The sequence below is a fragment of the Oryzias latipes genome, chromosome 8, assembly GCF_053564925.1.
Source record: "Oryzias latipes strain Hd-rR chromosome 8, Olatipes_Hd-rR_3.1".
NCBI classification, from domain to species: Eukaryota; Metazoa; Chordata; class Actinopteri; order Beloniformes; family Adrianichthyidae; genus Oryzias; species Oryzias latipes.
Window position 1 is genome coordinate 20,135,573 of NC_136244.1, and position 27,071 is coordinate 20,162,643.

General features: G+C 41.7%; 1 protein-coding gene across 1 annotated transcript in view; it reads left to right on the forward strand.

The window, feature by feature from the left end:
- Positions 1–16,248: 16,248 nt before the first annotated feature.
- hs3st4 (heparan sulfate (glucosamine) 3-O-sulfotransferase 4) overlaps positions 16,249–27,071 on the forward strand; it is a 159,051-nt gene continuing 148,228 nt past the window's right edge. Inside the window, exon 1 of the mRNA XM_004071592.5 lies at positions 16,249–17,649. Coding sequence (XP_004071640.1) covers positions 17,057–17,649 — 593 coding nt within the window. The 5' untranslated portion in view covers positions 16,249–17,056. The remainder of the gene's footprint in view (positions 17,650–27,071) is intronic.

Sequence of the window (27,071 nt, forward strand, 5' to 3'; positions counted from 1 at the left end):
TACCTTGCCCCATCAGTCCTGAGTGTTTCCACCTGTGTCTTGTTGCCTTGTATGTATTTAAGTGCTGTCTTTCCCTTCCTCCTGTGCTGGTCCATATTGTATTCTTCCCCGGTTTCTGAGCTTAGTACATTTCTAGTGTTTCGAGTTTTGCCTGCCGTATGCAGTGGTCTTGTTTTTTGTCTTTAGTTTTGTTATTAAACCCTAATCCCTGCATCCTCCTGCCTCCTCTCCTCTCTGCGCCTGGGTACTTCCCTTTTCCCCCCGTAACATTATGGACCAGCCAAACCTGTACCCAGCAGAGAGGACCTGGTTTTGGTGGACCCCTGAGTGCTCCCAGATCCCCTCGGACTTCAGGGGGAGTCGCCTAGCCTCAAGAGGGGGTCGTCGTCGTCGCTGCCGCCCTCACCGCCCTCACCGCCCTCACCGTAAGCCCTCCCCTGACTCCTGGATGGAGTGGGACATTCTCCAGCCACGGGCCTTCCTGGACCCTCTGGACCAGGACCTGTGGCTGTGGGAGGACCGTTACCTGGAGGAGGAGGGGGTCGAGTCCCAGTGGACTTTGGAGGGTCAGCTCCCCGCCTCCTTCTTCGACGGGCCTCGTTTGGCTGTGCGAAGGGGCCGTCGTCGTCGCCACCGTCCCTCTCGACGCCCCGTTTTGGTTCCGGAGGTGGAACTGGAGGCGTCCCAACCCGGTCCTGCGTTCAGGAGGGAGCCGGACCCACCACGACCCGTTCCGGCTCCTAGGAGGGTCCCGGACGCACCACGTCCCGTTCCGGCTCCCAGGAGGTTGCTGGACGCAACTCCTCCAGTTCCGGCTCCTAGGAGGGTCCGGGACGCACCTCGACCCGTTCCGGCTCCCAGGAGGTTGCTGGACGCAACTCCTCCTGTCCCTGCTCCCAGGAGGGTCCCGGACGCACCACGTCCCGTTCCGGCTCCCAGGAGGTTGCTGGACGCAACTCCTCCAGTTCCGGCTCCTAGGAGGGTCCGGGACGCACCTCGACCCGTTCCGGCTCCGAGGAGGTTGCTGGACGCACCTCGACCCGTTCCGGCTCCGAGGAGGTTGCTGGACGCACCTCGACCCGTTCCGGCTCCGAGGAGGTTGCTGGACGCACCTCGACCCGTTCCGGCTCCGAGGAGGTTGCTGGACGCACCTCGACCCGTTCCGGCTCCGAGGAGGTTGCTGGACGCACCTCGACCCGTTCCGGCTCCGAGGAGGTTGCTGGACGCAACTCCTTCAGTTCCTGCTCCGAGGAGGGTGTCGGACCGTCCACGACCGGTTCCGGTTCCGAGGTGGTTGCCGGACGCCACCCCTTCCGTTCCTGCCGCGGATCCCGAGCCCGAGCCACCAGTTCCAGACTCTGAGCCTGAGACGCCTGCCGCGGACCCCGAGCCGCTGCCGCCTGCCGCGGACCCCGAGCCGCTGCCGCCTGCCGCGGACCCCGAGCCGCTGCCGCCTGCCGCGGACCCCGAGCCGCTGCCGCCTGCCGCGGACCCCGAGCCGCTGCCGCCTGCCGCGGACCCTGAACCCGAGCTGCCCGCCGCGGACCCTGAACCCGAGCTGCCCGCCGCGGACCCTGAACCCGAGCTGCCCGCCGCGGACCCTGAACCCGAGCTGCCCGCCGCGGACCCTGAACCCGAGCTGCCCGCCGCGGACCCCGAGCCGCTGCCGCCTGCCGCGGACCCCGAGCCGCTGCCGCCTGCCGCGCACCCCGAGCCGCTGCCGCCTGCCGCGCACCCCGAGCCGCTGCCGCCTGCCGCGCACCCCGAGCCGCTGCCGCCTGCCGCGCACCCCGAGCCGCTGCCGCCTGCCGCGCACCCCGAGCCGCTTGCAGCGGACCCTGAACCCGAGCTGCCCGCCGCGGACCCCGAGCCGCCCGCCGCGGACCCCGAGCCGCCCGCCGCGGACCCCGAGCCGCCCGCCGCGGACCCCGAGCCGCTGCCGCCTGCCGCGGACCCCGAGCCGCTTGCAGCGGACCCTGAACCCGAGCCGCCCGCCGCGGACCCCGAGCCGCCCGCCGCGGACCCCGAGCCGCCCGCCGCGGACCCCGAGCCGCCCGCCGCGGACCCCGAGCCGCCCGCCGCGGACCCCGAGCCGCTGCCGCCCGCCGCGGACTCCGAGCCGCTGCCGACCGCCGCGGACCCCCAGCCGCCTGCCGCGGATCCCGAGCCGCCAGCCGTTTGCTGGTTAGACTGTCGATGCTGGTTGGCGCTGCCTCCCGGCCGCCCTCCGGATCCGTTTCGCCGGACAGGGCGGTCTCCGGGCCGTCCTCCGGACCCGCTTCGCCGGACTGCTGTTGGCCCTTGGATTGGCCTTTCGGGCCCCCTCCTCCTGGACTCTTGGAGGAACCTCGGTGCGGTTCCTTGAGGGGGGGGTTATGTAACGGTTTCAGTTCCTTTGTGTTTTGTTCCTGGGTTTCCTGTTTTATTTTGTAGTATTTGTCTGTTTTGTTGTTGTTTTGAGTTTTACCTTGCCCCATCAGTCCTGAGTGTTTCCACCTGTGTCTTGTTGCCTTGTATGTATTTAAGTGCTGTCTTTCCCTTCCTCCTGTGCTGGTCCATATTGTATTCTTCCCCGGTTTCTGAGCTTAGTACATTTCTAGTGTTTCGAGTTTTGCCTGCCGTATGCAGTGGTCTTGTTTTTTGTCTTTAGTTTTGTTATTAAACCCTAATCCCTGCATCCTCCTGCCTCCTCTCCTCTCTGCGCCTGGGTACTTCCCTTTTCCCCCCGTAACAAGTGTCATATGCAGTCTTTAACAAAGTGTATCTGAGGTTTCTCTGGCCCTGTACTGACAAAATATTTTTGCAGGTGGTGAAATAGCAGTAAATTTAATTGTTTAAATTTTAAGCGGCAGCTCTTTTCTTAAATGTCTTGTCAATGTGTGTTTCACACACATTGACAAGACATTTGCTGTCTCATTTCTTTCCGTGGAAAACCAGACTTGCCCATGGAATCAAAATCCATTTTTAAAATGATGATGTTATATATTTTCTGTTTTTCTATCCTTTATAGAAAAAAAAAAAGTATATCCGTGAGTAGTGGCCATAATACTTCTACCTGTTCATTTCTTGTAAGATTTTTGAATTATTTTCTGTTGTTTGTTGTCACTGACGCGGTTAAAGACATCATCAATCTTCAAAAAAGCATTAGTAAGTCATAAATTCTAATAAATTATAAAGCCATATCTTCAGTGAATTTTACTTACCTTTTCTCATTCAAATACACATTGAACAACTAACTAGTTTGTCTTTTGACCATGATAATTAAAAGGTATTTTCTACATTATGTTGGGATGATATTGGGATGTCAGTAAATACTGCAATAGTCTGTTTTTCATTCTCATAACTCAAGCTGAATTGAGCCATGTAATAACTTGTCAGTCCCTGTATGGAACCTAAAACAATAACACTGGATTCTTCTTTCCACAGTGTCCACCTTTAGTGATAAGATTTTTATTGTATTTGGAATGAAAAGGTAAAACAAAGAAAACAAACCTCAATCTTTATCTCTTGACATAGCAGATAAAGTTAACCTCTGCCTGGATGTTATCAAACGCCTGTGAACAGGACCATGATTCTTGTCCTTGTGAACGTTTATCCTGTAGTCTTCCTGGAAAGGAAAGTTACTGTATGTTCCAAAACAGGTTCTTAGACAAATGTTCCCTTTTGGACCCAGAATGCCGTGCCAATAATAAATCCTTTAAATTGCTTTACAAAGAGAAAAACATGCGGTTGGAGCTTCCAGTCATTCTAACTCATGTTTTGGGCATAGTCGTTGATTTGGCAGCTGTTTTTAAATACATCAACAGTATGCATTGACTCTATGTACATTTTTTAATGCTCAATTATTCCATGTGTGATGCAACGGCCTGAGGGTAAAAAATGAATTCATGGAGTCAATCCATCAAAAATTAATTGTGAACTTTCTTTTATCCCTCAAAAACTTCACCAAGTTGCGAAACTCTAATTTTTCCTGACATCTGATGCAACTTGTGAAAATAAATCTCAAGCCAGCAGAGCAAAGCAACAGTTTAGAGCTGCTTTATGCGCCAGCCATTGTTGAATCGGAAGAATACTGATCTGTATTTAGAAAGATGTGCCTGTTTTTATACATGATGGGGGGGGGGGTCATTTCAAAATATGTTTATATATTTTATTTTATTGTTAAATAATTTATATCTACTTAGAATGCCTTAAACAAACGCAGTATCTGAGCACCCTCATGTGAAAGCTAGTGGATGAGGCAAAACAATAGCAAATGGTAAGGCACAGATGAGTCTAGTTTAAAGAATCATGCATAGTAGAGTCGTTTTGCAAGTAAAATCTGTACTTTCCCATTGTTGCCATTTCCAATTTTTTTTTATCCAATTTTTCTTTACTTTGTATCATTTTCTTTTTTTGCATTGTGCATTATTATTCTTTGAATCCTTTATTTGGATTCGCAGTACTTACATGCCCCTTTTCATGAAAACACTTTTTCAGGGTTCCTACCAAAATTTCACTGATTTGTTATGGGTCTATGAGAACTGCTGTTTCTACAGCAGATACATTCTCCTTGTGCTAATCATCCTTGTTCCATGTTCCTGCAGTTTCCTCAGAGAAATACATGTGTAACCGCTGCTTTGATGGTGAATTTGCCAGATTGCAAGGCACAAGCTGCACCTGTGTGGTCTGATTATATGCACCTTCATCTAAGCTGCTAGTTGGAAACGTTCTGTCCATTTACGCTGGTTTTGGTAAATTAAGTTTAGCTCCATCCCAGATGTTACACGGTTCGCCACTCTGACTGGTTATAGGTGTAGCCAGTTGTGACCGAAGGCATTATGGTCTTGTAATTGCTTATATTTCTGAGAATGTTTGCACACACTTTCACTTGTTTTGTTGCAGCTTTACGCTAGCTTTTTGTCCATTTTGCTGCTCATGCTCAGAGCCTTACCTTAAAGTTTTTAGTGTAGCACCTTCTTGTGAGTCATTACTATGTGGAGGGGATAAAAGGATTTACATATGCATGACCAGCAGAATGCAGATGTATTTCTTTGCCAGCACTATTAGGGTGCTCTCCATTCATTGAGCATGCTTTGGGAACAGTATGGCATTCTAATTTTGTTTCCGTTTCAGGGGTTATGGTGGGAGCTAATCGGCTTGAGTCTTGAAGTCAGACTCTGGATGTTTCATCTACTACCGGAGTCAAGGTCGTGAGGATAATTTGTTTGCAGAAGATGTCATAAATAAAAACATCTCCATCTGACATGTGACTCATTTTTACAGGTCTCAAAAAATGTGACACCTTTATTTAAATGTTTTTTTTTTTCAATGAGGACATAAATTTAAGACAAGTCCTTAGTAAGAGTCAGAATTGGTTTGGGCATCATGGGAAAATGCCAACTGGATGCCTCCCTGAGGGGAGCTGAGGAGATTTTTCCTTTCTCAGAAACTGAAACTGTTGCCCCCATGACCTGAACTCTGGGTAAGCAGTGGATTACGGATGAAAGGATGAAGGAGCAAATCCTACCTTAAAAGCACAAAAAAAATTCATTCAGCGACACGACAGTCAAACTGTTCCTCCCTTTTTAAAACTAATGTCTAACATAAAAAAATTTAACTATTTTTTATAATATAGTCTGCAATTTTTGAAACTTTAAACACCTCTCTTTTGCAGGTTGTGACACTGTAACATAATGAGACTGTGGATTTAGTTTTGTTGTTTGATTGTTTTTGGAACACAGTTTTTTTCCTCATCTGCCACATTTTGTGTTGTGCACACCTCTTACAAGTTTGCAATCAACGCAGCTGCTTCCTGTCAGCTGATCACTTTTTCAGTCTTTTCTGTTCTGCTCCATTGTTTGCCTGATCATTTTGTCTGTAGTTCCTCCTCAGGTATTTTCATGTTTTATTGTTCTTTAGTTTTAGTTTGAGTTGTTTTCTTGATTTTCGGTCCTCCAAAATCCTCCCGCATTTAGCTGTAACACATGGCACACTGAAAATATAAATGTTTAGTCTAACCGTAATTATCTTTGAACAAACTTGAGTTTTCTGTTAACTGATTAGCGGAACTTCACTTTACTCTAAAAACCTTTTTTTACTGTAGTTGAAAAATAGTTATTTCTAAATTTTCCACGTCATCTTTCAATGAATCTTAAATTCTGGGGATGGGAATAGAAGCCCCATGAAGCTTCCCTTGGGGTTCATGTAATTGTGCCGGAAAAATGAACCAACCATTCGGGGCTTTGAAACCACACAGAACTGCATCTGGTGGTGGACTGGACGTATATCGACATGTGCTTCAACTAAACTCCTTGTAGCACTTCAATGTGGAAATGATGATGAAAAAACGTAAAACAAAACGATGTTGTTAATGATGATTTTAAAAAAAATTCAACGTAAAACAACACATTCAATGTTTTTTCTGTGAGAAGTGCTTGACACAGCAAAATACACATGACATGAAGAAAATAAACGCAAAGCAAAAAAAAAATAATAATAAAATGTAAAAGACTTATCTTTATCCCAGGACCTCCGGATGCAAACCCCATTGACTTTTCCACTGATAGTAATTCGCTTTGCCATCATAAATTCATTGAAGTATTTTTTTATACACAGCGTTTATAGTGTATTGTTTTATTAGGAAAAATCGAGTTGAAACGATCCAGAGCCACTGTGCGTTTTTTACCAGGAGTCATGGTAAATCACAGTGAAATGACACTGATTCCGATACAGGGGAAACAATAGAACTGGTCCGGAAACGTTCGTGATTCATTTCATGTTTCTAGAGAATAGAGCGCCCAACTGTTTGAACACAAGTGACATCTAAAGCGTGGTTCGACCAAACAATACATTTGGCAGTGACAAGTGGATGGTGTCCATTCTAATTCATGGAAGTGCCACCATTTGAGAATTGATCATGGAGGAGAAACTAATAACTGCGGTTTGTGTCCGGTCGGATTTCCATGACACCAAGCCAGTCATATATCAGAACAGAGCTGTGAAAAAAAAAAAAGACAAAACCAGGGGCAAGATTTGCCAAATTTGTACCGCTTTGACATTTCACACCAAGGATCTTCCAACTATAGGTGGTACACATGCGCTAATATCGCATAAAGACAGCCCCGTGTGAACACCATAAGCTTAATGCGCATTCTTGAACATACATTTAGCCCGTTTCCATGATGCCATCTGATGTATTTAAAGTTGCATGAATCAATAGAAATATTAAACCAATGTTTCGTGATCTAAAAAACAAACAAAACACACCTGTAAGACTAAAAAAACCTTGCAATCAACTTCATTTAAAGTTATTTCTGCATCTTAATTGTGACAGCTGCGCTCTGCTCATCCACACAAATATGCCCAAAGTTTCTATTTTTTTTTTTTAAATACACTTGATTGTTAAAAGCAGAGATAAATAAAAACCAGTACAAAAAAAAGTAAAAGTTGATCTATTATTAACTTTCAAATGTATTTCAAAAACTTTATTTTTCAACAGTCAGGACTTTGTCACAAACTGCAAAGGTTTCTTAGATTTCTCGACACTGCTGGAAGCAATTCTGAAAAAAATCCAGACCCAAATAAGAATCGTCTTGGTATTTTTTTAAAAGTCTAGAGTCATATTTATGGATCATTTGGATATTTTAGAAGTACAAGCTGCAAAATGACGCGTTTTGTAAGTATTCATGCTGTGCCAAGTTTTTGATGTGCTTTGCTATGTATTTGTTTATGTCTTGGAGACAGAATATGTGATTTATAGTTAGACTGGTGGGGGTGGCAGCAAGGGAAGCTGTTATGTTCTTCCTTTGCTGCTTGTCGTGCGCGGCTGCTGTTCTCTGCAGCTTGCTGTACGTTCACCCTGATATGCACCCTCAGGCAGTATGCCTTTCATTATTTCTTTTGAAACTTTCATCTGAAGTCTCTGAGGGATTAGCCCTCTTGATTCCTGACACAGTCAATGAAAAACAAGCCTCATATACAGGAAGGCTTAGAGCCAGAGAACCCGCACTCAGCCCCCCCTCTCAAATCTCAGTGTGAAACTGTAGAATGATTTAAACAAGGCGAAGACTGTCCTCTTATGTCTGGCCGTTTTGTATGCAGAATGAGTGGGAATTTATATAGAAGCTATGGATGTCATGAATTCAACACAATCTGTTCTTTTTTTATTATTGTGAAAAGCTTTTATTTATTATAAATACTTAATTGAGCCGGCTTCAAAATAGAAAAAACAAAAAACAGGTTTGTTTTTCAGGCTTTTGTAAATCTGCTTTGGCGAGATACTTGACCTGCGTTTGTATAATGTGTCACCCTCTGAAGCAGCAGCGTGCCTTTGTTTGCATGTATTTATTCAGCCAAAAACACATTTTCAATGATGGTTTAATGCAATATTAGATATTATGACAAAAAAAAAAAGATCTGCAAGGGCAAAACAAAGCAACCAGAAGCCATTTCCGTTTGTGTGGAGCTTTGTAATGAGCTTTAGGGTTTTGTTCGTGCTTCGGACTTGCAGCTTAATAGCAAAAAAGTTCCAAACACCCACATTACACCATGCGGTCAACACCAAATGGGAGACAGCCACATTCACAGATGGACAGTCCATAAAGAGAGCATGCAGAAATCTATTTCCATTAAGTTTGAATGAACCAGAACTGTGCTCCATTGTTGCAATGGTCTCTTATGTAACGGGCAAGCTTTTGAAATTGAAGCTGAAAAAGTTCATTTGTGTACTTTTAGGGACATTTTTGCAGTAATGAGGTCAACAAGTATTTGGCTTTCGGAAGAAGATTTATTTTTCAAGTTAACATGTCGAGTTTGATTGATTCCATTGTACAAAACAGAGCAATAATGAAACGTTTACCTGCTGTTATTTGATATGAAGTGATGATTACAAATAAGATTAGCATCAAGGGGCTATTTTATGATAAAATGTTTTTTTGTTTTTTTTTATTCTTTGCGTAGCAGTTTTAGCATCAACCTGTCAGCACGATCTGCAATAACTGAATGCTTAATAAGAGATGAGTTATTATTCAGATTTCCCTCAGGATCTATGTGTTGTGTAATAATGCATTGTCTGTTTTGCGCTTCCTGTTGTCAGCATCTTCATTACTCAGCACTTTGCCACTGTGCAGGTGGAGCTGATCTATCTAGTTTGCCCTTCAGTTATGGTTTACTGTCCAAGAGACTGGACACAAGTGTCTCCAATAACCTCTTAATTAGGTAATGATGGACTGTTCATTTAGTATGCAAAGCTGCAAATCTCCACCGAGCGCCGCTCTTCGCAGTCGTACACGGAGGCTGGCGCTAATGATCTCAGCAAGTGGCAGCAATCCATTGCAGCGCTGCAGCAAGCGCACATTAATCTAACTGGTGATCCAGTTGATGAATGACCCTGGCCCAGAAGTCCTGGCAGATCCCTCCTTAATTATGCTGAGGGATCCACACCTGGGAGGCACCAGGGACATTGCTAACTCAGGATCAACGATTTGGGAGCACGCCCACGGTGGTCGGGGAGCTTGTCCCATGCAAAACCAACGTTTTCACGGGTCTACTCAGGACGTTATTGCTCAAACTGGGAGAAAATGCAAGTCATTTTAGGTTACCAGAAGACAGATGTTACATGTTAATCCAGTGCAACCTCATTATCTTTTACAAAAAGTAAAATAAACGCTGGTTCTAAACTTTTTCAGAAACTGCTGAGAAAACTGCAAATATTTATGTATTTTGTTCCAATCTCATGGATATTGTTGTGAGCTTTTTTTCATGATCTGAAATAACAGTGTTGTCTTTTTTTTTCTTTCTTCATTTTATTTCAGACAACATACAGTCACCCATGTGTGAAGAGGAGGTGAGAAAAAGAGGAGCGTCTAAAATGAGTTTTTTCGCTCCAGAACAGTGCAGTGGTCATTTTGTCCTGTTGTAGAAAAGAATGATCCTAAGTCTTCCAACCTTGACTGTTTCCATTCTTTAAAGGTTTCTAATAGTGAAAAAAGCAGCTGATATAAAACACTTGAGAATTTAAAGGAACACACTTTAATCACCCTTTTGGGAATTCCAGTCCATGTGATGTACGGCTGCTTCATTTCCTTCCCAGTAATGGCAGAGTGGTCCTTGTGTTCTCATAGGATTCTATTGAGCCCATGACCCATTCATAAGGTTATTGGATTCCCCGGCAAAACACTCCTATAGGAATAATTCATCTGGTTTCATGAAGGAAAGTCATCGCAAATTTGTGAGATCTCATTATCTTTTTTTTTTTTTTTTAAGATATTTTTTCCCAAGCAGGATGTGAAAAGGATTCTTTAAAGACCCACTCCAATGAAAACCATCCTTTTGGTATTTTTAACATGTCCTTATAGCATTTTTCTCATGAACAGATTTGTAAATAGTTCAGATAAAACTACATTTCTGAGTATTTCTTTATTCAAATCATGATGGTTTAAGAGCTGATAAAAACCCACTGTTTGTTTGAAAAAGCTCATATTTGTGACGCAGCAACTGAAATGGGCGGACCAAAGTCTCCCCGCTCTACTCAGTTCTGATGGATCCACTTGCAGAAAAATAGATACATTAACGTCTCATTTTGCTCATCTGTACTGGCACCTGCCTCATAAGTGTCCCAGATAGCTCCAATATTGCTCGCCTATTTTGTTGCACCAGTAACGTCAAGTTGAGATGGAGAGGGGCTGTAAGCTAGCGTGAGTGAGTGTAAACAAAAGGATCATGGTCTCTCAGCGGAGGGTTACTTCTATGCTAATAGTCACGCCCACAACTCAGAGGTGAATTTCTAATACTGCCGCTCTGCAGAAAACATGTCCTGGAAAACTGCACAGCCTTAAAACAGCCTAACCATCATTTAAATACCACTTTTAAACTAAATCAATTATGATCAGAATAGGACTTTAATTAGTAATTCTAACAGCTGCAGTGCTTTATTAGAGTATCAGCTAAAATCTATTTTATCAATGCATTTTGCTCACCTTTCGTTGTGCACTAAAGCAAAATGCTACAAGGCGTTTGTTTTAACAATGCACACACATTGATTAGGTCAGGGCTTTGTGTTCCAGCTAGAATGACCCAAAAGTCCTGCTGAAGGCCAGGCTATAGGAGGGTTCAAAGCTCAAAATGAAGCTTCATGCTACATCTGACAATTTCCACCTGTCGAAACTATTTTTCCTGTAATTGACTATGTTTTGGGGTAATGTGGAGTTTAGTGTGTAGCACTTAATATGGTCCATTTATACAAAAAAAAACAAAATCCTGTTAGAGTGTGAAGTATGTTGTGTACAGCTGCAGAGCAGGGCACATATTTGCACAGTGTGTTTGTGTTTATACATCCCATGCTCTTGTTTATGTACAAGCCCCCAGGCTACAGGTCTCTGGCTGGATTTTTTGCTTGGTTCGACTTGTTGCTCAGGTCTAGTTTGCACATGAATTTACCAGATTTTCTGATTGTTTACTTTGTGTTAATAGTAAAATAATTTTTTTTTTCTCAAAAAAGGAGGAGCTTCATATATTTTTTTGCAGAACATGTCTCACGTTTTTCAGATTTTTGATTGTGTACATTGTTTTGTGTTACGTCTGGACCATTTTATGAAGTGCAGCAACGACACAGCAGTATGAAGTTTACATTTTCCCCCTGTTGCTCTTTTAAAACATTTCTGTGCAAGAATGAAACACTTTTATGACTAAATCGACTCATTGTTCATATCTGAAAAATCTGAAAGTACAAAACAAAACTGTTATTAATTTACATATCTAAACAATGCATTCAAGGTGATACAAGGCCTGTTTTTCACAGTCCAATCCTCAATAAAACCTTCCTCCATGCTCATTTCCTGCAGGGCGGACACGGTACGCTGACTTAAATTGCACCGAACATGGTAACATTCTGCTTGTCGTACCTGCTGCAGCCTCTCCACAGTAGCTGTTTGTCTCAGCCACGGCAGGAAAGCTCAGACTGTGGCAGAGCTCACAATCCGATCATTCCATATTAGAAAGTCTGAGTCTCAAAGGTAGTGCGGCGGTTCCTGAGCTGTTACTATATTGAAAGACTGCCACAGGCCTGATCTATTTTACACTGACTGGAACATCACATTTATTGCACCTTACAAATTTGGACAGGAATTATATAACAGTCTTTGGAGTTTTGACTCTTTTGTACTGCACATTGTGATGCTCAGTCACAGGCTGAAGGCGACTCGGCTGCCAGATTAATTCACTGTCAGCATATGAAGAAAAAGGCTTTATTTAAGATGCTAACAGCCTTCAGGCTTCCCAGGTCTCCACAACAAAAGTGTTCACCAAAAACTGGTGTGCAGCTAATATACTATGTCCTCTTTCTTTAGCTTTTATTCAGCTTAAATCAAGTAAGGTTTGTGGGAAAATGTGACGCAACTGCTGACAGCATTTCTCTTTTATTGATATTTCCAATCAATTAGACATAAATAATCAGGAAAAAAAACAAACGAACGGTGCCAAGACTGAAAATCCTGAATGTGACAGGATTCATGAGCTGCAGAGATGCTTTCATTTGAGGTGAAAGTCTAGTATGGATAATTCATATCAGAATACAACCGCCACGTGAGCTACATGTTAATGTGAGCGGCAGAAAGAGCTGCTTCTTATTGACTAGTCTAATTACGAAAACTCTGGCTCTTTGCTTGTGAATTGTGATGGGTAGCTGTCTTCTGCCACATTTACTGAGATGACACTAACTAGCTAGCTCTGTATGTAACTGCTTACTGGAAACAGCTGTCAGGCATGCTGTCATGGGAAAAAGTCTGCTTTTTGTCAGTCCTAAGAGTTTTCTGTGTATATGAGTGTGTGTGTGTGTGTGTGGATGTGTGTGTGTGTATATATATATATATAATGATTAAAAAATAGGAAGGCTGAGACCATAACTTAAAAAAAAAAATTAAACCAGTGACTGTATTGTCACTATCTCTATTATTGGCAGTCTTGAGGATTTAATTGGAATTGGACTGTCGGGACACAATACAGGCCCGAGTGAACTGAGTTTACTTTGGGTGGGGCAAAGTAAGGTGGAAGTTATTCCACCCACTTGGCAATCCAATAAACATGATGTAAAGAAAATATATGAAGCTAGACTTTGTAAAATCTGGATCCCAATTCATTTGCAAGTGAATATTTTTGAGTTTCATTACAATGTGAATGCAGACAGAAGAAAGAATGAAAGTAAACAAGAATTGAAGTATTTTTGAGTGGAAAATAAATACACTACACATCCAGAAAGGGAAAATATCTCATTGATGGATGTGGTTACGGTCAAGAATGTTTTACCTCCAGTTGGAGCTGTTAATATCATATTAGCTAGGTTTTCTATGCAGGAAGGACTTTTTTTGCATGAGTGTGTATGCTTTAAAACAGCATGACTTTGTAGATGGTTTCCTTTCTCAACAGTCCTGTGTGAGGGCACACCAGCAAAAAAAAAAAGGTTATGTGCTTCCAAAACAACTGTAAATGATCACCACTACCATACTTGACAGTTCGATGGAGCTGTTTTTATGATGTGATGTTTTGCTTCAGTCTTAGTTTGGTTCTCCAGAAATCCTGCCTTATCTGCTGCTGATTACCTGGATCAGGTGTGTATAGCCAATAAGGAGCTTAAATGGTTGGTTGTTTATAAAACATGTTGGACACTGGCCCTTAAGGCCTGGATTCTGACACCCCTGGACTAGGCTGTGGCGTTCGGGGACCCTACGGCAGCATCATCCATACATCATAAGTGTGTGTCACTTAGACTATTCTTTCACATTTTTCTCGATATATTTACCACACGCACAAAAATGGTACGTTCCATTATCATGACATCCCAGTGTAGATTAGTATAAGCAAATTTATTATTATGTATTTAATTAATAAGTCTGGTTACATAGACGCAAGGCATCTGACAGTACTGGTACTCATGTCTATCCTACAGATAGACACGATCGACTCGATTTCTGAACTAAAATACAGATTAGCCTCTGCACACTTTGAGTAAACTCTTGGTTGCATGTGTCCTGCTGAATGGACAGCTTTTGCAGCCACTGCACTACCAGAACAAACTCAGTGGGGCTTGCAGACAGAGCAGAAATGCTACACAAATGCTATATACCAGCACTGTGTTTGCTGTATGGGAGCTAGCATTACTTTTGGTTCCTTTATAGCTGCTGACTTGCCTTCCTAGAACATACTTGCAAAGATGGTTTTTGAAGATATGTTTCTGCCGTTTCTAATCACTGCAATCATGACTTTTTCTTAAACAGTTTTTATGGGGACAAAACAAATTTAGCCCTAGGTTTATATACAAACTCACACATGTTCCATGATTTTGTGAAGCAGCAAAACTCCAAATAATAACTTTGAGACCTTTTGTCCAAAGGGGAGGAATGTCATCTTGACCTTTCAGCACAGGTAATAGGATCTCTCCACAGCGAGGCAATTGCTCGAGTTTGAACGGAACTTCAATAAAGCCAGTTCTCTTTGAATGACTGCTTACTTGTAAATGCAAATAAACACAATCTCAGCGCCGAGCATCCGTGGAGACATACAATGTCTGAGCAATTTAGAAGTGGCGGAGATAACAGACGGAACAAAGGGGAGATAAAATGGCTCAATACATTGGCGCTTCTCTCAAATATTAATTTATCCTCGTGTTGAGGAGTTTTAATACAATATTACTTAAATTGGCAAGACTAAGACGTTCCCTTTCAAAGATTTCAGTGTGTGTGTGTGTAAGGGGGGTGGGCAAGCAGACAGACAGTCTGACAACTTTACAAACTGGGCAGTTGGTGTTTAAGAGCTCTCTGCTTCTCCGAGTGGCAATTTACGAATACAGCGATTTGAACAAACCCATTGAGCTCTCCTACGCTCTCTTGACTGCAAAACATGAAGTAACTATAGTGCTTCAAACATTAGTCAATACTTTCTCCATACCCCCATCCTGCTCTCCCCCACACACTCGTGTGCGTGTGTGTGTGTGTGTGTGTGTGTGTACACAAATCCAAACAACGGCTCGCACTGTTCTCCCTGTAAGTTTATGTGGAATCGTGTCCTCACGCCTGATTTATGTGCATTTATTATTCACCATCTTTTACTGTAGTTTAGCTTTTAGTCCCTTCCATCTCCAGTGGGAAATATCCAGATCTTAAGCTACTGGATCTGAGCTGAACACAGCATTTTTTTTTCTTTTTTTTTTTTTTTTGCAGAGTTAATGTTTAGTTGAGCTCAGATGCACAGAATTGCTCACAAATAAAGCCTTAAAAAAGACCAAAAAACACCTTATTTCCTAAAGGTCACTAGGTCAAAACCTTGTAACGAACCCAATGTGTGTGTAGGTGTGTGTGGGTGTGGGTGTGTGTGTGTGAGTGTGTTGGTGAGAGTACAGGCTGTGATGCCACCTGCAATAGTTTTATTTGAGTCCAAAAATCTGGCTCTCTAAATTCAGCAGCATCGGTAATGTGTTTTCCCTCTGTACAAGAAGCTTGCACGGTGACAGATTTTCTGATTTGCTTGGAGTGCACCGACTGAATGCTAAAGAGATACTTTGCTATACAGCTATCCTTTACTAACACCCTACAATAAAATGACTTCATATCACTCTCCCGGTTTGTATGCTCAGCCACCTACAGGCGCACAGAAATGACAAATCTGGTCAAACAGCGTATTTCCCACACTTTCAACACACAGATCTTTAAAAATAGCCGAGGCTTTTTTGTTTTGAGAGCCGGGCACGGCAAATTATTTGTGACCCACGACTTACTGTGACGATGTCTCCCTTGGTATGTTGGAGGTGTGTGATGAATGCGATTCCCTAATCCTGGGAGACGTGTTGGTGGTATTCAATTTTAGATCCTCATCTTGTGGCAGGAAAGTGGGGAAGTTAAGGTCCACTGAATATCCCAGCCAGTAATTAGAGTCTGGACCGGTATGATAAATTCAGTGAATATACCCGAGCAGCAGCACGGTGGAGAATTGAGGATTGTTTTTCACATGTGAGCATTCTGTTATTGAAATTCAAAGGGAAATAGAAAAATCCCGAACAGTGGATTCATTGTGATTGACTGATATTAGGGGGAAAAAACAACTTTCTGCATTTTAGATTTTTTTTGGGGAGTTAATCACAAAAACCAGCAGGGTGCAGGCATGAGCTTTTCTAAAAAAAAAAGCAAAAAAAACCTGTAAATTATTTTCTTTTTGTAAGTTAAAAGGCTAAACTTAATGAGGAAACATTCCTAGCTGTCTGATCTCAGTAAGCAGTGACGAGAGTGAAGAGGAGCTCCCCTGCACTGCCTCAGATCAGGAAAGCTCGCCGTGTTTGTACACGGAGACGGGGGGGGGGGGAGTGGGTGCACGCACACAGTAGTTGTGTTGTGTGGCTCCACGGCGCTTCGGCTCAGATGAGCTCACAACCAATGCGCACATCGTAGGATCCTATCAACGTGAGAAGGAGCAAGGACATCGAGCGGCAGCCTGGCAGAGTCAGTGGGAAGTGTGGGAGCTTTTGCGTAAAGCCTGTCGACAAAGTAAACAGGGAGAGCGGCTCCTCAGACTGGATCAACTCAGTTGTTTTGGGGTTTTATTTGATGGAAGAAAAAACACTATTTCTGAGGCAGAGGCGGGACTGGACTGACTGCTGGAGCGATGAGAAGAACCCCACTTTGGAGATGTTGTGAATGTTCTTTCTTGGGTAAAATGCAGCCTGTCGTCTGTCCTCCACTCTCCACTTCAAGCCAGGCTGCTCATTTGGAAGGACGCCAGACCTCCAGCCTCTCAAATCTGCAAGTTCAGTCCAATAATTTGTGACATTGTCCGTCAGCCCTGGAATAAGACATCGATACTTTCAAGAAGGGACGTGATATTCCTCCGGAATTTTAACGATCCCGCGCGCTTTCCTTATAAATATGCGACTCGCTTGGATTAGGATGGTGTGGTCCAGCCTGTCGCTTTTTTTGCTGGAGCAGCGCTGATAGTGACTGATTATTGCTGTTGATTTTTTTTTTTTTTTGTCCATGCAAGACCCGCGGTGGAAACATGTCTGGCCACTTCTCTGAGAGGATCACTGCTATCAGAGATGGCATTTTGGTCCAGCACTTCGGTTTTCACCTCTAAAGTGCCCCGGAAGATCTTATTCATGTTCACCCTTTCCCTCTCTGTCACCTACTTGTTTTACAGCTTGATGAGCTGCTACAACTCGCTGCAGTTCCCCCTGCAAGATAACTACGTGTTTCAGGGCCGCCTGGTGACAGAGGAGACAACTTTTGCCACATTGAGGGGGAAACTTTACTCCGCTTCCCAGGGTTTCACCCAATTCAGCGAGGCTGACCAGAGCGCGCTGGCCAGCGTCCGGGATCATGCCGAGGCCGAGCAGAGGACCGTGGAGTGGATTAGGACTCCGGCGTCTCCCACCAAGCCGGCGGCGGCGTTCCACACCACCGTGCTGGAGAGGGAGCACCAGGAGTTCAGCACCACGGACAGCGAACTCCGCCTCAACTGCACTTCGGATTACGGAGAGAAGAAACTTCCGCAAGCCATCATCATCGGGGTGAAGAAAGGGGGGACCCGGGCCCTCCTGGAGGCTCTCAGGGTGCACCCTGATGTGAGAGCCGTGGGGAACGAGCCACACTTCTTTGACAGGAACTACGAGAAAGGGCTGGACTGGTACCGGTGAGTTTCAGATCGAGTTCGCCTCAGATTTTTACTTTCCGCAGATTTAACCAAAAAAAAAAAAACAAAACAAAAAAAACTTCTGTGTTGGATCTGGAAATCCGAATTCTCCGGATATAGTTGACGCACTAATCATCAGCGTCATGTTTGCCGTCATGCAAACTTTTCAGCTCCTCAGGTGCACGTCCTACGTAAAAAAAAAAAAAAAAAGCCCATGTGGAAGACTCCCTCACCTCATTTAACACCAGTTTTTCCTCATTAATGTAACTATTTCCACCAGAATCTCATCATTTTTCCGGACATCATAACACAAACTATTCACTATTACATTAAAACTTGCCTTTATTTTATCTATCTATTATTTTATTTTTAAGTGATCATGGGAAACACACAGGCAGAAAAAGAACAGCTTCATCGTGTAAAAGTTTGGAAACTTCCATGTTCTCTCTTCTCTTCAGGACGATTTCCTTTGTTTTCATTTGCTTTTATAATTTGACGTTTCCAGCTTTCCCCACTTACCTATAAAAAAAAAGTAATAAAACAAATTAGTCTGCACCAGAGGAGAGATTAGTCACAGCGTGTTTATGTTAAATTATTAATGCCTTCCAAGATATCTCCAGATTTTTTTTCCCCCTACTGGCGGCAGGACCTGATCATTTTCAGCTCACAGATGCTGTTTACATTCAGATTTTTATTTTAGGTTAACTTTAATTAGGGTCACTTTTTGTTTAGTTAAAAATATCAAAATACCTTTTTTTCAAATTGGTTCTGATCTACATGTTGAAACACAAATCACACTAATAAAGGTCAGTATAATTAAATAATCAGAAATGCTTTTGTTCTCTACACTGACTGGATGCTGATCTGCCGGCTTTATCCTTATACAAAGCAGTTTTTAAGCGAAACAAATGTTTTATGAGATTCAGAAATTCATATCGCTCCTACTAAAAAGTCCCTTTCTTTATGTGAAACATGTTATTCAATTTGCCCTCAAGCCCCAAGTCTTTGATTTAGGACAGTGTCATATAACACATACTGCAGTTATCTCTTACAAAAGTTTAATAGCAAAGAAAATGTTCAGTCACACTTCTGACTTCTGACACTGAGGACTCAGGCACAACTGAAGATTAAAAACATACAGATAAATTAGAAAAAAAATAAAATAATAAGAAACATATCCAGTTTGAAAAGTTTGGGGGGGCATCTGTTAATTCAAAACTTTGGCATAGACTTCCTTGAAAGTCGGCATCAAATTGGGTGATCAAATTAAAGTTGCACTTTACCAAGATTTGTAATAAACTTTTCAGTTGGCCATTTACGTGAACTTTTAGTAACTCCAAACTACTTATTTCTTTTGTTCTTTATACCTCTGAAGGCAAATCATGTCATTTACTGAAATATATTAAATCGAATAAAGAAAACCATACTTACACATGCATTTCTGAAATCTCTGTAGGGGCGACATTGCCCTTGCTTTCTTCAAACTCCTTTTATCAGAGATGTAGGACATGCGTGTGAACGCCTTTCAAGGGGAAGTGAAATTGGGCTTTAAAACGTTTACAAACTGCTTACTGCTTCTTAGATTTAAAGCAAAGACATTAATCGCTGATGCATCTCCTTGAAATAACCTGTAATCCATGCATGATCCGGTTCCATATGTGCAGCAGTCTCTGTTGCTGCACTGCACCTGGATCTTAAACATGTGGGGATTGTTTACACCACCAGTCATGTGTGTCAGGGCTTAAGGATCCAGGTTTGTAAGCCAAAGAAAAACCTGCAACATGTTTATGGAAATAAAGTCGATTTGACTGCTCTTTCATGGTCAGTTGGTCAGAGTCTGATAAGGAGTTGTTCTCAGATATTAATGTCTGACCCAGGGATTTGTCTGTTGTATTCAGTGAGCTGATGAGAATGACTGTGACTCAAAGCCTTTGGTTCTTTGCAGAACTGAGCTTGTTGTTCCCGCGTTTGGGTCGTGCAACATCTGCTTTCATCTTGCTGCATCGACATCGGCTGCTCATTTAGCCCGGGCTAATGCAAGCTGTTTCATTATGCTTACGGTGAAAGGCTCATTAGACAGCGGGGTGACATGCTTGCATAAATAATAATAAATGCGCTTGTGTGTTTCAGGCCCCTTGAGCTAAATAGTTCTAGAAGAGACATCGTCAGACATTGTCACGTTTTGTTCATCCACCCTAAAACTCCAGATTTCCAAACATTTGACAGAGTGTGGACACTTTGCAGAAATTTGAACCTTTGACTTGTTTAAACTGCCAAAGGGATGACTGAAATCTGATGAGCCACTGTTGTAAAGAAATAAATTGTGGTGAAGTTTGTCTCCTTGATGCATTACACCACATCCTTCTTCCCATCAGGCTTTGATGCTTCGTCTAATGTGCACTTAATGATCACTTACAGATGTTTGAAACCACCAGTGTAGCTTGAGGGAAACCACAGATTTGATAATGGGATTCATACAATTCAAGCGTTCTTGGAAACACCTGCTTTCCATCTTTATGGACCAAAAAAAAATGAAGTCATGGGAAAACTACTGACATTATCTGGGTGGATTCTGCACAGGTTTTTTTTTTTTTTCTTCCCGTGGACACAGGAAGACGCAAGCAGAACTGAAGAAAAATCAACTACTCAGCCGAAGAAATTTATATACACAAAGGAATTATATCAATTTGATATAAATTGTTTTTGATTTTTCCTGTAGAGTAAGGCAGGATATTTGCAGCTCTGTTTAAAATGATCTGAGTGGAAAAAAAGAAGTAAATGGAAAAAAAAAGAGTTTTCAGTCTTTGTTAGCCTTGACCTCACTGTTGATATAATCTAGCGCTGCCTAATAGTTTTTCTTTTCTTTACATTTTCTGGATAAAAAGGTAGTAATACTCAGGAATCCTTTGGTAACAAATCTAAGGCTCTGTCATCTTAAAACCATCATTTTTTTCTTATTTTGTATTGTAATTTTTATTATTCCAAATGCCCGTTTTTGAAAATTCCTTGGTAGATTTGTGTTGTCAAATTGAGAAAAAGTAGAAACTATAGCATTGTTTCCCCAATAACATAGTAAAGAAAATGCAACTGTTGTAAAACTTAACACAAAATAAAATTACGGCAAACTAAAAAAAAGAAGAAAAGGTTTATTAATCAACATTCACAATAAACCATTATTGTAATCACATTTGCCCTCTTTGATTGTGGTGTAAAGTCAGATTATGGTTGCTCAATTATGTATAAACAATGCTGCAAACATTTTTCCATAAAAAGACACAAATTTCCACTTTCCCTGCAGTTTATTCCATTATATAGGAAATCCCAACAGAAAACATTTCTGATCAAACTCGCCGTCACCTTTTAATGGCACCACCTGGTACGTTTAGTATCTCAACTTTAAGTTCCTGCCTTCGCACAGTTTACATGTTACTGGGAAGATAATGGGCCTCATAAATTGTGCTGACGGATATCATCGATTATCAGTCATACATGAGGATTTGTGCCTGCTTTGGCTGAAAATTCACAGCAGGAATCTGCACTAAACGGGTCGGCTTAATGAGGATCTATCAGTGTGGCCGATTGTTTATTTCTGACACTTTAACAAAATGTCAAAACAACGGCGTTCAGCGTAAATATGATCTAATGTGGTTCGTAAGCAGCAACTGCCAGAGGAATAATCAATACACAGCAGTTGGAAAACCATTCGTAAAGACAGGAAATATTCAGCTGGGGGGGTTCCCAATTAAAGAAAACCAAATGATGAAATTTTTAAAGGACAAAATTGATTCTTTTCGAAGGACATCTCAGTCAACTTGGAAAGATATCCGCGGCTGTATCACCCTTCCACATTGTTAAAAAATAACACTTTTTCCAAGACGTGTCAGATTGTCCATTTTAAATTAATTCCAGATGAAAAGCACATGTGGTCGTGATCAAATAATACAGCTGGAGACATGAGCTTTCTCATCTCCCGAGGCTCAATTCTGCTCTGCACTGATGTCAGAGCTGGACAGTCGGCAAAGTGGGAGCACTTTTATTAGTCCTTTCAGAAGGTGCAAGAATGGCTTTCTGCTGAGTGAAAGGAGACGCTGTGGAATAATTGTGTTGGGAATTACACTATGTGGTAGCAATGATAAATGTTCAAGCATTAGAAGATGTAAGAATGAAATTTTGCTGCACAAAAACTTGGTGGCTTTTCTGACACCAAAGTTTTTACACTCTGAGATTTAACTTAGTTGAATTATAATTTTGTGAGAGCTTAATTAAAAAAAAAAAAAAAAAAAAAACACTAACGCCTGTGACAGTTAAGATTGATCTGCCATTCCCAGAACTTTAAAACATATAAAAGGCATACCTGCACACTCCCCTGAAATCCAAAAATCAGCTCCCATAAATCAACCAAACCCTCCGTGAGCCCTTTTACTTCATCTGTGAGTACGAACAAGGCAGCTCAGAGCTCTGCATTCGAGCCCACTACAACTGGCCAAAAGCCATAAATTATCCTTTGCTCATAAAGACGGTCACTATAAGACTTAACAGGATATAAAAATCGATTTATGTACTGAACTTGTTCAAATAACTGCCATCACGACTGGTTTAATACTCAAAGGTAAGGCTGCAGCCAGAAGGAAATGACACTACAGAGCACGGATCCTGCATATGAAATGACAAAATAACTTCCCAGTTGGGATTTGTCAGCTCAAGTTAAAGGATTACTCCTTGTGGGAAGGATACAATTAAATAAATAAAGCAAGTCTAATGTGGTTTTGAAATTTTTAAAAAAGTGCTTTGAATCAGATGACCCCCAGATTTAATGTAATGGTGAATATTTGTACAAAATTTTGCCCACTTCTTTTTATTTTGCGCATCAGTTTGCTTCCGTGCAAAAATATTTGAACATAAGATTGATCTGCCACCTGTGAAGTGCGGCTTAAGTTTTACAGAGGCTTGGAAGCTCTAATATCTTTCTGTTATTAAAATGACACTTTAACCCCTCAGCAATAAAAGCTCAGAGGAGGCGCTCATAAATCTTTTGGAAGACATGCTCTTACACATCCTTGTGCAACAAAAACAAGTCAACAAAAGCATTCAGGCTCATAATGAGGGGGTGGAGGGGACACGGGTTTTATGTACGCACAACTATCGCACTTTTTTTGTTTCTGCCGATCTTTTTTTGTTTTCAACAATCATTTCTTTACGCACAAACTGCTGGGAGACAATGAGCCGTTTCCAAGGACTTTTGTCATTGTGCTTGCTGATCAATGGAGCCTTCGAAGCTACTTTTGCTCATTGAAGGTTAAAAAAAAATCTAAATCTAGTGCCTTCCTTCCTGGCCTAAGTATATGAGGGAATAATAGGAAAAAATATCATTTTTTCATCGTTAAAGTAGATGGGCGTAACTTTTTTTGACTGATCTATTGCTCTGAAATAGTGTGGAGCAACGAAGGGGTTTAGTGTACCTGTGACCTTCCGTCACAAGACGGGACTTTGTGACAGAAGGTGTTTAATGGAGATGTGAATCCGTTGCCAAGCTCAGTGGCAGAAAGCCTAAATCCCACATTTATCCCTTGTTTAGCCCTTATTTTCCTCCCTCTCAGCTCCACGGACAGCTAAGCCCCAGAGTCCTGCCATCTCACCCAAAGCCCACGACTCCATTCAGCGGGGAGATGGGAGAGACCAAGGTGGGCCGGATCCCTGAGCAGGCAGGATGCCACCTCTTCCTGCCGGGCCTCTGTGCCACTTCAGCACCGCCCCGTCCCGTGCCTTCCCAACGTGGCAGAATCTGCCCGCGGTTGATAAGAAGCCTCCAAGACTCAGAAGGACGCACCTCCGAGTGCTCCGATGCCAGTGCTGCAGTTGCAGCATTAAACTTTTTAATTGGCGGCAAACCCCTGAGCTGTCAGGAAGACCGGGCCTCATCACTTGGGTCTTTCTTGTTGCCCAGTCTATTTCCACTTCATTTAACTACCAAACATCAGAGAGCCGTGAGATTTCACTTTCCACCGGAGCAATCACAACTTTCTTCTTTACCCTTGATAAGATCCTCAAATTCAACATAAAATTGACTGTTTTCTATTAAATGACATGCAAGGCGACCTGCTTCTCCTCTTATCAAACACAATTACTTCTGAATAAATACTTTATTCCCTTGTTACTCATGTCCACCTTTTATTATTAAATATGTAACATAGTTTTTGAGATTTGCTGGAAACTGTTTTTTCTTTTTTATAAAAGGATATCCTTTGAGGTTAGCAAACCAGATTGTTCCAGTTCCTTCTAAATGGCACTCGTATTTGATTCAAATATTAGGCGTGAATGGTGATAGCTGCCATTTTCATGTATGTTTATCTTTCCTGTTCTATGGAAATAGATTTAAAGATTTTTTCTTAGAAAAAAACAAAAAACAGACTGGTTTTCTTTTTATCGCCACTTTTATTTAGTTCATGAGAAGCTTCTTTCACTTCAAGATCATGAACAAATTTGATTCTATTACAGATATGCATAAAATATGTATTAAAGCTTTTACATTTTTTGGAGGGAGCAAAAATAAAAACAAACAAAAAAATCCTACAGCAGTTAGGGGTTAGAGTCATTTCCAGTCTTTTTGGGAGTTCATTAGCATTTTTCTGTCCTCTTTCATAAAACTACATCTCCTTGTTTTGCCCGGCTGTAGCTTTTTTCAAGTCTTTTTTTTTTTTTTTAAGTTTTTTTTTTTTTTTTTTTTACCTCTTTGTTGCTATGAGGTAACCATTTCTTTGCATATTTATCGAAGCAGAAACTCTCATTAAAAAAAAAAAAAAAATATATATATATATATATATATATATATATATATATATATATATATATATATATATATATATATATATATATATATATATATATATTTAAACGTTGACGTTGAAACTTTTATCTATCAAGAATAAAAAATAAAAAAATAAATTTCATGAATTTCAGAGTAGATGTGAGTCCTGATGTTAAGCAGCTAAAGGGTTCCTGGCTTTATAAATGTGTGTTTACAAAACACAATGGTTGTGCTTCTTAACAGTTTGCTGAAATGCTGAAATTCATAATAGTATACTAAAAAAAAGTCTTGGATGGAAAAAAAGTTTGTGGAAAAAAAGTTTACACAACGGTACATGCAACTCACAGTATTTCTCAAGCATGGTAGTGGACAAGTAATGGTGTGAGCTTTTAATGAAGTTATAAGACCTGGATTAGGTGAACCACAAATTTCCCTTGGCGGAATAGAATATCATAAATCAGAATTTGAGCTGATTTGAGGTTTTTGATGTAGAGTTAAGGTAAAGTCTTGAATATTAGAAACAAAGTCTTTGGTGGTATAAGTAATCAGTGGTGCAGAAACTCAGCATGCACAGGAGGGGTTGTGTGGGAACATCAGACTGATTGTGAAATCTGCTGGGGATAAAACCCAATTCAAGTCTAAATAACAGAATCAATTACTGCGCCTGACTTTAATGTGGTTTTCCACATAAAAATGCCAGATAATTCAACAGGAAGTTTACCTTTGGTTTTTCTTCTTTCTTTTGAACTTGTCCTGTCCAGTAGTGGAACAAACAGATGAGAGCTACCAGTTGTGTTACAACAGGGAATTGTGAACATTTTGGACACACAAGTTATACATTTGTATAAACCTCTTTTGTATTTGAGGTAAAACTTTATCTTAATTGTATTTTTATATATTTTATATTGACCATGATGTAAAAGAGAAAACTAAGACATTAGAGATGGAGAATACGTTTACAGTACATAAAGGAAATTTTCATTTATCCCCTAGAACAGGAGTTAGCCCAAATTTCTGCACTCTGATCAGAGACAGGGCATTCTTCCGGTTCTACAAGATACTCTGGCAATGTAGAGTTTAGTAACATTTACTCTGGGGTGGTGCAGTGACATGTGTCATGTTGTGTGTTTTTTTTGTTTTTTTTAGGTCCTGTAAGGATCTTCATGCATAAAAGCGCTGAATTGAAGGAGGGTTTGATTTGCTTTTTTATGTTGCAAATAGAATTCAGGACAGCATTTTTTCTTCCACCACTATTCGGAGGACTTGGGCTTTTTGCTCTTCCTCCACAACACGGACAGATTGTCTGAAAATGAAAGGCACAGATTTATCTGTTAAATTATTTATTTTAGACCGAAAATAAAGTATAAGCTGTAGTCGGTTTATGCTCAAAGGGATTCATTTCTCCCAAAAGATTATTTGCATGCAAAAGAATTGGAGTGATGTGCTTCTAGTCTGCAGGAACAATGACTCTGCTTGGCAGAATGCTGGTTTACAGACGTCTTTAAATCTCTGCAAATAAGACTACCTTGGGAAAAATGCGTATGTCAATCATACTTGTCAGGATTCCAATTTCCTTTCCACATCTCCTGGAGCACTTGTGCTGTTCATGCTCCACATTGGCTGGGAGGGATATGGTCTCATGACACCAGCTGATGCATTTGTTCAGTCAAAGGGAAAACCCTGACAGCAATGGCCGTGGAGCCAAGATACTGGGACCTCAGGGAGTATGTTTCAAATGTGTTTCCAGGAGCTGATAGGTGCTTCTGTGTGTACAGTGCTATGCAGGAATGTATAACTGGCAATACTGTCATTGGAGTTTGACCGCTATCCTGTAGATGTATGCACCAATATGCTGGACAGAAGGTTTTACTTACCCAAAAATGTCCTTTTGCAATAATTTTTATCCAACACATTTCAATAAAGTTAATAAAGTTATCTTTTGAGGCTTTACTAAGTTTGATTAAATTAACACTAACAATAGAGTGATTCTTTGAAGCAGAATACAGTTCAATCTCTTTTTAAGATTCACAAGTCAGGATAACATGACAAAGCTTATGCCACATGCACCCACACGCGGGTTGACCCACAAGGGTGCTGCTGGTTTTTGAGTTGTCTGGGCCCGTAGAGAGTTGTAGACAGGATGGGATGCATCTTAAGTGGTGTGCAGGTGTGTTTTGCAGTTCCCTTGATGCTAAGTTCAAACCGGGCATTTGATGGACATTCAAGAATGTGCGTTTAGCGTATTCTCGAACGTCCAAAGGCACATTTTGCCTATGATGTTCACACTGGACTGATACTACCCAATGCTAGTGCATGTCCACCACCTACAGTTGGAAGAAGCTTGGTACGAAATGTCAAAGACATAATCTTGCTCCAGACTTTTTCTTTCACAGCTCTATTCCCATATATGAAAGCCTTGGTGTCATAGAATTTCGATCAGGCACAAACCGTTGGCATTTCCATGAGTTAATAGGGACGTCATCCAAACATCACTACCAAAACAAAATTCCCAGATTGGTCAAAGTTCAACCCGGTTTAACTTTTAATACACTTTAAAAACTGTCTTAAAAATGTGTGTAAAGATGCATAAATGCGAGTTTTGAATGCTGGAGCCCAA